The sequence below is a fragment of the Telopea speciosissima genome, chromosome 10, assembly GCF_018873765.1.
Source record: "Telopea speciosissima isolate NSW1024214 ecotype Mountain lineage chromosome 10, Tspe_v1, whole genome shotgun sequence".
NCBI lineage: Eukaryota > Viridiplantae > Streptophyta > Magnoliopsida > Proteales > Proteaceae > Telopea > Telopea speciosissima.
In genome coordinates, this window is record NC_057925.1 from 62823510 (window position 1) to 62833895 (window position 10386).

Sequence of the window (10386 nt, forward strand, 5' to 3'; positions counted from 1 at the left end):
GTTTTGCCAGAGGTATCACATGAACTTTCAATTCGGGATCCAAGACAAGGGCTTTGGGATAACATCTTCGCTATGGGACAGGGTCTTCGAATCCACTTCCTCCTTACAAGGCTCCCCAATAGAAGAGATAATTTAATAGAAACTGCAGAGGAAAATTGCTATTGAGTTCTTTGAGGTGTGTTCATAAACGGGCCTGATGACTTACATTGAATATCATTGATGTTAACTTCTATAATTGTTTATTTATGTAGTAACATAGGATAGTGTTAGTTCTGTTTTCATCTTTGTTTCCATTCTTTCTTTTGTCCCTCTTTCTATTTATCTATCTTATCATTCCAGCTTCCTCAAATTTTGCAGGTTGTTGTGCTGTCAAGTTTTGTTGTGGTTATCTTCACTCTTCCCATTGATTGTGATTATGGCGCATTCTTTTTTGGAAGTGCTTTGGAATCTTCCTCTGTGTCTAACTGTTGAAGAATAACAATTTAAAAAGTAGAGGTTTTTGACTCTTCCCATTCATGGCCTCATTTTGCCTTGGTTATTTCCAAACTACATATCCCAAAATAAAACACAGTCTTACCACACATTTTCACCTTTTTTTATTTGAAATATTAATTCCACATTTTCAGACAGGTAGCAATTTGCCGATTAGAAACGTAGAAGAAAACATTATAGTAAAATGTTTATTCACTTTTTAGGTTGTTTTTGTTACTAATACCATCTAGAGTGTTTGGAATTGAGCTTCAAGTTAAATCAAAGCTTGCATGACCTGCTCTACCAGAGGGAATCTAAGGGTACTCATGTTGCATTTTAGTTGCATCTTTTTGCATTTTATTTTGAACATTTGGTTTGGCTGAGTTCGATCGATTCTCAACTGCTTCTACGACTATATTAATTGGAATCAAGTCAGAATCAATAAAGACCAATCCCATTTATGTCACCTTAATTGGTGTTGAAAAAAAAAAAGAGACCAACCCCTTCTCTCCCTCCTCTCTTCTCGAAGATCCTTTTGTCCCTCTCCACGATATCCCCCATCCCACGATATCCCCCACCCACAAATATAATAAATTTACTTAATTTCTCCTTTAGACATTTTGGAGGAGTCTTTTTCCCTTCAAACTCTTCCCCTCTATGCCCTCCCCTTCTCTCTTTCTAGCTCATTCCCAAGCTCTCTCTCTCTCCCCCACCCACAAATATACTAAATTTACTTAGTTTCTCCCTTAGACATTTTGGAGGAGAGTTCTCTCTCTCTCTCTCTCTCTCTCTCTTTGATACAGGCACTCAAAGCTGATGGAGAGTTCTCTCTCTCTCATACGGACACTCAAAGTTGATCGTGATTCTCTCTCGAACTCTCCCAATGTTCCTTCTCTCTCACAAATTCTCTCACTCTCTCAATATATCTCCCCTCACCTGTTTCTCTATTGCCCCAACATATGGCCACACGTGCATGTTTACTAGTATATATATATGATTTATTTAACCGGTTCTCCGTCACATGATTTAGGTCAATTTCAATTTCAATCTATAATTAATAATTAATTGGTCGGGTGATTGACTATTTATTTATTGGGTGAGCAAGTCTGGGTTATTGGGTATCTACCCAGGGGCAGGGACGTCATCTCACAGTGCCCTGCGAGAGGGCATAGGAAACACCACCAATTAAAGATCTTTCTCCCTTATTTTTTTTTGAAAATTCTAGAATTCGAGTCGAAGTAATTATTAAATTGATTGGCCCGTTTTTGGGCTTATTCGGGTAGGTCCAACTTAATTTGGGCTTGGTTTTGACACCCTTATCTACACGTACTCAAAAACATAAACTATGTTAAGTTAAAGCCTAAAAGTAAGTGGAGAAGGGAAGAGAACTAGTAAATTCATATTTTTTAAATTAATGGTGTCAAACAGTCTATTTGGTCCAATTTCGATCTATTTTTTCAGTTTCTATATATCGATTCAGTTTGGTTTTCAATTGATATGGAGTTCTCTTTGCATAGAATCCAATCCAAAAAACCTATAGATATTTGTGTAATTGTTTCAGATTTTTGGTCCTCTATCGGTTTATTCATAAAAATTTGAATTCTATTTGTTTTTTGTTTTTTTATTTCAGCCCGAACATCCAGTTTCAACCGGATTTTCCTGGTTTATAAAAACCAAAATCAACACCGATTTGATAGTGTCCGGTCTATTCGGTTCAATTGGTTGGTCAAACCTTATTTATACATCCATATTCGACTTCCTATTCCTTAATTCATTGGTCCAAGTTTTTTGGGACCCCAGTGCAAATTTTGTGGAAAAATCACATGCGTATTAAGCCCCTTATTTTGAAGGGAAAGTCTGAAACAGTTACACCTCGTTCGTTTTTTAAGGGGAAAAAAAATGAATTTTTCTCCTCTCAGTTCCCTATCCGGTTAGGTTCGTAGGTTCCTCTCATAGGGAGGGTGGAAATGATGATCTCACCCCACCTAGGCAGTGTGTTCGGATAGGAGTGAGGTCGTCATTTCTGACACCGTATGAGAAGAACCTACGAACCTGACCAGACAGAACCAGAGAGGAGTTAGATCTGAAAAAAATAGGACCATAACATACCAAAAAATTGTTCTTGTTTGGTTATTGAGATGGAAAACTAAAGCGACTATTATGCTTAAATTAAATGAAGGGGGATTGTCAACCTACGTGGCAATTTATTTACCCCGCAACTCTACCCCTTTTCAAAGTCCCATCATTTTCATTTTCATTTTGGGCAGCACTTTGCAGGGAAAGCGCTATGGTAATGGGAATCGTCAGTTTTCTATGTTCCTTGACACCACCTTCTCTGAAAACTAAGGCCAAGTCCTCTTCTACTTTTTCCTCCCACGTCTTCTTGGGATTTCTGTTTCTTTGATTATCTGTGATACAGAGTTTGGTAGTCGTCGCTTTGTGTCTTTAACAAGTTAACTTGGATAGGGAGAAGGCTTAAGGATGGTGAATGAATTACCATTTGCAGGTGCAACTCAGTGTCAGTTAGCAACTCCGGTGGACAAATCTCCAAAATAGATGCCAAGAAGCCATGGATAACTGAAGTAGCCCCTTTCGTCAGCAATCGGCCATCCCCTCTCTCTCTCTCTCTCTCTAGATATTAAGTAACATGTACATGTGTTTTATCATTTGAATATAAAGCTCCCATCCTCTGTATCGGTTTCAACGTGTATCAGATAACCAAGCTTGAATCAACCTTCAACCCAATCAGGTTTTGGAGTTTGGAATCTGGATGAGTGGACGAACGATACAACGCTTCCAAATTTTTTCTTGATAATCGGAATCAACATACTTGTCCGTCCCTTTTGCAGTGCCGACTGATAGCGCAGAAGGGTGTTGTAGTGGCAAGACTGAGGAATGGTGTTACGAAGAAGGATTAGCACTTGTTTAGTCAGTTGTCTCTATGAAGAAGAAGAAGAAAGAGAGACTGAAATTGATTGTTTTACTTATTAATGTGAGGCCCACAACTTTTGAGTTTTTCATCCTTCCCTCCCTTTGTTTTCATTTTCTTTTGTCTAACGCCACTCTGTTTGGGGTCCACAACCTGACCTTTCCCACCCCTTTTTGTCTAGCAAACAAACTAGGCCTAAACGTTTTCATCGTCTCCATTGTGGAACCTCATTTTGGTGTTATGATTCATGGAGAAGGTTCTCCATATCAAAGTATTTAGTCTACAACTTTATAGGTTTTTACGTTTCAGTGTAAGTACCATGACATCGGGATGCGGGTTTCTCTGTCTTGCAAGCGGGATCCATAAGGTTCCCATGGCCCCTTTGGCGATAGGGCTCTTTCTTGGGCTTTATGAGTTTTGTTGATCATGGGGGATTGGGATCATGTTTTGTAATTAAAAAAGAATAGAGTCGCAACTTAGGATTCATGCCTAGGACCCAATGGGTGTAGCCTTATCTGAATGAACAGAAAAGACTAAGTGATTCCGTCTAGTCTGGTCAGAGATTCGATAAGCGGTCATGTTACAAGAATGAGAAGGTATTAACATCCCATCTCACCCGATCAAATCGATCTTTCTGTTAGATGCTAAGTGTCAAATAATCTCCATTTACAATTAATCTAGGTTAACATATGAGGCTAAAAAATATGCACATGAGAAATCAAATCAATGATATATATATATATATATATATTTGGTTAAAAAATCCATGATATTTACATGCACCAAATCATGACCTACTTTTACATGTTCAAATAAAAATGAAATATACTAACTAATATGTACACTAACACAGTGTGTTTTGACAATCTATATTGTGTCAAAATGGAATATAACAAGTACATCTTAATGTCAAAATGCAAGGACCTCGGACTATCAGTCGTCTCCTGGGTTAGGTGGAGATAGATGATGGAATCGCTTCCCTCCTACACAGGCCAATCGATGGCTTTTGTCAGGGATCTTCGTCACTTGGACAAGGTAACGGCTAATAGGAGAAGTTTTGTTTTCTGTGGGCGGACATAATAACAATCATACTTGGTCAAAGATCATGGAAAACATTGTTAGAGATAAGGCAATCTTCAAGTGGAGTAATCAAAAGATCTACCCACACTTAGTTTAATCAGTTTGCAAAGGGGGTATTTAAGGGGATAAAATGGGAGAGAGTGGGAAGAAATCTACCCTCAGAACTCTCTCTCTCTCTCCTGCTCCTCCTTAGGTCTCTTCTCCATGATTTTAGTGTGGGGGGGGTCCTTCCTATTTATAAATGTTTTTTTTTGGGCTTTTTGGGTATTCTGGGATTGTCTGGCATTTGGGATGCGAAACCTATGTCCATCCGTGTCCCGTTGTCATCATCATCGGAGGGTGACAAAAATTCAGTGTCTACACTCAAAGACAAGGATGTGTAGAGAGATTTATCCACGTCGACAACGTGGGAGGAATCTCCCACACCACATTAATCACGGCTTCGACAACAAAGGGATCACATGGTCAAGGAGAAGAGTGTCAATACGACCCATACGTTCAGGATGTGAGAGGACGGGGAAAAACATCCCACACTATCGGTGTGAGGATCTTTTTTTATACGGTTATAGTCGAACTAGACTCAAACTGAAACCTCAATTCAAGGTTAGCAAATCTCAATCCTAGATTGGCCCAGGCCCCAATTTTTTTGGGCGGGCTTTGAATGGGCTCAGGCTGGGCCAAACGTGCACCATCTAGGGGTGCCAAAACCTAACCCAAACTGAACAATATAGCCTGAACCAAACATAAAGGATCCTTATTGGATTGGCTTTGGAGTGGGTATTGCATGCCTGAAACGAAACGAACAAAACCGAAAACTGACTTAACATGAAAATGAGTAAATGACACTGAAACTGGGTGGAAAAAAACAGGGTCGACACCAATATATCCCGATACCAGCTCAAAAACTCATTAAAAAATGTATGTTTCCCCTATAATTTTACATACATATATGTCAAACTAAACCCAAATCAGACCAATACTGAAACTAAAACCAAAATCAAATTAATTAGAGAAACCGATAAGAACCTGAAACGTCCGAAACCTAAGTTTTCCTTATTGGTTTGGTTTTAGATTCACATACTTACCATATCGAAACCGATTCAACCCGGAAAGCGCCCAAACCGACCGATTCACACCCAAAGCCACCACCTATTCGTAGGCATAGCTCATTTTCATGCCCCTTTTCGAAAGAAAAAAAAGGCTTTCTTGTCTGGTGCCGTGATGTATTTCCTCCGCCAATAATTAGGCTTGCGGGCAGCTGTTGGGCAGGGCGGGCAGAATGCAGATGCTGCCTTCCGAGTTCCGATGCGAGCAGAGCCGGGTGGTGCTTGCGCGAAGAACGGCTTAAAACCCTAGCCTGAAACCGAGAAGAAGCCTCTCTCTCTGAGCGCCCACATTTCTCTTTCTGCATAGAGTCGATCGATCGATGGATCATCAATTTGTATAGGTCAGCTTTTATATATCACTTTCTGTTTTTGATTATCAGTAATTTCTTTTACTTGATTATTTTTTTGATGTGTTCTTTGGATCTCTATTTGAGTTTGTGTGTTCTCGCTTTTTGCAAAGGTAAGATTTACCGTCTCGTCTTGATTTGTTGTTATTATTGACCGATTCATGGCTCTAATTGTTGGTGAAATTCGATCGCGATCGCCTCTCAATCTCGGGTTTGATGGATAGCTTTTTTAAAAACTCCCAAACTCCTTGCATTATAATTTCGGTAGTTAGTATTCGTTTCTTAGAAGGATTCGAATTATTTTAGATCTATGGGGGTGAAATAATCGGTGATTCTGTGAGGTCGATTTGGTTTCTATGTTGATCTGCTTTCCCTGTAGTATCTGCTATTTCCTTGTCTATGTAGGGAATTCTCATGATTGGCGTTGTGAAACTCTTTAACTCTGGGTGTTGATCAGGTATTTCGCGTTATAGCTGGGGTCTTGGGACTGGATATGTTTCTCTTGAAAATTTGGCTTTTGGGAATGGTATTTGAATCTTTGGGATTGAATATTTGATATTTGTCTTGGGTTTATATATGATTTTGAGGATTCTGTTTTGTTTTTTTGGTACAGATCTTTACCCTAGATATTTCCAGTTCTTATAGCTGATAATGGAAAATCTGGAACCCTTTAAGGTTTCATGACTTTATTCACTCCATCGCAATGGAGATTGGTTAATTGTAGCAGTTTTACATATTTCTGATCTGGTGTATTGCGTACCCTATTGAATCTATCTTTATGATGCTCTTACATGATCATTCTTTTCTGATTAGATAGAAGAGCCTGTGTTTTATCTCTCACTCGGATATATTGTTTAAAATTTGTGTTTAATTTGTTGCTTCCAGTTAAATGAATGAAAAAGAGAAGAAAAGATGTAGGTTGCAATCTCTACTGACCCTCATGATGAATTAAAACAAGAACGATGTTCTTATTTTATTTTATATTATCTGTCTTTGCCTGTTCGAGTAATAGTGCCATTACCCAGTAACTGTGTCTTAATTTCTGAGTTTTTTTATATTTTGAATTTAGGCCTCAAAGACGAGGAAGGGCAGTTTGGGGCAATTGTTACAGCTGAATTCATTCTCTTTGAGGACTCTTTTGATTCATTTTGAAAAGTTATGGGTGATGGACTGCATTTATATCGATTCTAGGACTTCGAATCCCGTCATAAAGTTTAGTTCATTGGAGTTCAGTCTGAAATTTCTCTCCAATAAAAAGTTACTTTATGGGACTCTGAATTGAGCTTTTCAAGCCTACAAAATTCTTAGATTGGATTTCATAGAACCTGGCAGAAGAAGAGACAGTGGTGTGGGGGGGAGGAAGAGGGAGAGAGAAAAGGTGCTTTGGTGCAACAAATTTCTTCAGAAGGCTGGTTTGTATTGAAAGAAAGGCTGGGCAGAGTTTCGAGGCTTTAGGACTTCACCTCTCTTCCACTTTGCATATCAGTTCCCGAAGTTCCATTTCTAGAGAATATTTTTTTGTGGGTTTTTCCCTCTAGTTTTCAGAGGATGGCACAGGAAAGTTGGAAAAAGGAGACTGATGAAACTGAATGTCAGACACCCAAAGGCCCAATCTTGTGTGCAAACAATTGTGGCTTTTTTGGAAGTGCAGCCACCAACAACTTATGTTCCAAGTGCTACAGCGATCTATTCATGAAGCAGCAGCAGCAAAAACTCAGGGCAGCTCCAGTCATTCCGGTTGCTGACAAGATGCCTATAACATCCTCTTTGGTTCAACCCGAACCTGTTGTAGAGAAGGTGGATAGTGTGGGAGAAGGCCATGGACTGAAAGAAGGTTCCTCGTGTCAGGAGGCTGTCAATCCGCCTCCAAACCGTTGCATGTCTTGCCGAAAACGCGTTGGGCTGACTGGGTTCAAGTGCCGATGCGGTAGGACATTTTGTGCTGTTCACCGGTACTCTGAGAAGCATGAGTGCTCATTTGACTACAGGAGTGCTGGCCAGGACGCCATAGCTAAGGCGAACCCTGTTGTGAAGGCTGAGAAGATTGAGAAAATCTAACTTCTGGATTTGATTTGTGATAATGGTGATTCAGAGAAAAGTATGAGAAGGTAAATGGCCTCTCTCAGATTTGTGTTCTCCAATATCTCTAGTATGTTATCTAAGGGTATATCTGCAAAAAATGGAAACAGGCTAGGAAGGTGGGAGTTGCAGAAAGGTTTTTTGTTTCCTCTATTTTGGGGGGCAGGGGTGGAGTTCCGTGGGAGGGACAGAGCAGGTAGCATATTGCCAAGGTTGTGAACCTCACTCGGCTGAATGGTTCTGTGTTTAATTAAAATAGCAGTTTCTGTGGGATGAAATGTGTTATAAATGATCTATGGTTGTTTTTTAGGGTTCATAACCATGTGTATCTATTTGAAGGTTTGTGATTGGGCATGATGATTGAAATGTGTTTGTTATTCTATCAATTGTGTTAAATGTTCAACAGTTGTAGACCAGAATTGGTCATGCTTTGCCCTGAAGGAGTGGGAGAACTAATTGCCAAATTGAGGGAGAAAAAGAATGGCTTTGGATCTTTTAATGGGTTATTAGAGAATCCATGGATGTTTGAAAAATTGTTCTTGTCCTTCCTCTTTCTGCCCACCTAGCCCTTGACTTTGGATACCAAAATAAATGTCATTAGCTTAACACATCGAAAATAACATCCATAGTAGTAATAATACCTTTAACATGACTAGTACATGCCATTACAGATGATGGGAATATATTGTTCATTCTTTACCTTCAATATTTACAACCTTAAAACTGAGTCATAATATTGATTAATTCCAAGTAAGAAAGAAAGGAAATATGTCCTAAATCCAGTATAGAGGGTGTTTTGCTTGTTAAACCACCTTCTCAAATCTTTAATAAAGGTGACCAAGGGTCCATCCAAATCGATGCGTCATAGCAATTTTTCAACAAACCAATTTGCATTTATCACGCAAATGAACAAAAGAAGTTGAATGCCCTTGGGGTCTCCAACTTGGTTAAACTTGCAACTTTGATATTTTTCACGAGAATTACAGAAGTTTCCTTCCTCTTCTTCTTTCTTTATTTGTTTATTTTTATAAACTAATTTTGCTACTCTTACCTTCCTCTCTTACTTGCAATCAAACGAACCGTGAGGGAAAGCTAGTCTAATTTTTCTTGGGGTAGTAGCTAATGTATTATTTATGCAATTATGCCTAGCAAAACATGTGGAATAGAAACCCAATCCATGCAAATTGGTTTTGATAAATAATAATGGGGACGTGTCAATCATGTTTGTTCTTGAATAGAAAGGTTTGATCTTGTACCCAAAGAGGCATTAATCATTAGATACTCCGGTAATCCTTTACTTTGTCAGTAGTTTTTCTTTTTCTTTTTCAATACGAATTAGGGTTCCACTCAAATCATATATTCCCATGAATGAACATCGGTTACCAATAAGAGATTCACGAGAACTTACATGTAATCGAATGTTAACCACCTCATATGGATATATTTCTAGAACACGACCAATAGAGATCAGATATGACAATGTCAAATATCTGAAACCTAGAATAGAAAATAGGAAGACGCATATAGATAATAAGACGTGAATGCAAAGCTGGAATTATAGAAATTAAATTTGTTTTTATCAATCAAAAATTACCCCTCCATCCGGGAATCTTTTTGCCATATTTCTTTGATGATTTTATTTATTGTTTACTTTTAGGGATATAGCTTTTTCAGACGATTATCAAGGAATTTTCTTAATTGTCCACCTAGTATGATAGTATTATTATTTTTACATGCTTGTATTTCATGGTTTGTATATTTATTCTTTTCTAATTGACATTACCAATTTGAAGCACAGGAAGATTATAGGTATGAAATGCCCAATCTAAGCTGTCCATCAAAGAGACACCCATAACTTTATAGAAGGTTATGCCCAATCTTAGCTTTCCTTAATAGAGCTTAGGACCAGGAAACCTTCTTACATACACCATTAAAATACATAAGAAGATTTCCTGGTCCAGCAGTCTAATCAGGGAATATGTGGTCAGGTGCGTAGTTTTGCCACATGCCAAGTAATCAGGCTTAGGTAGCGTTTGGCAACACTCCCGGAGAACAGTTCTTCTGTTCTCAAAACCAGATCGTTACCAAATGGTGCCTTAAAGTCTGTGGATCGGTAAGAGTCCAAAGCTCCCCCTGCTCACAGTTTAAGTTCCAAACTTAAAAGCCCTACAGCAAAACAAACCACTGAAAAATAGAGGACTACAAAGAAGGTACAGTACTACTACTACTACCAAGAGGGTGCATGGACAAACATAGGAGGTAATGATTCAATTTGAGTCTAAAATTTATCACAATACCAATCCAAATATGATCCTATTTGCCAATTTGCTCTTCCCTGTGGCAGAACTAGGTGTCCTGACAACAGATTCCCTCA

General features: G+C 38.7%; 1 protein-coding gene across 1 annotated transcript; it reads left to right on the plus strand.

The window, feature by feature from the left end:
• Window positions 1-6985: 6985 nt before the first annotated feature.
• Window positions 6986-8464, plus strand: LOC122641936 (zinc finger A20 and AN1 domain-containing stress-associated protein 6-like). The gene has a single exon (XM_043835276.1). It carries the CDS (start codon window positions 7482-7484, stop codon window positions 7989-7991), a length of 510 nt encoding a protein of 169 aa, XP_043691211.1. The 5' UTR covers window positions 6986-7481; the 3' UTR covers window positions 7992-8464.
• Window positions 8465-10386: the final 1922 nt, after the last annotated feature.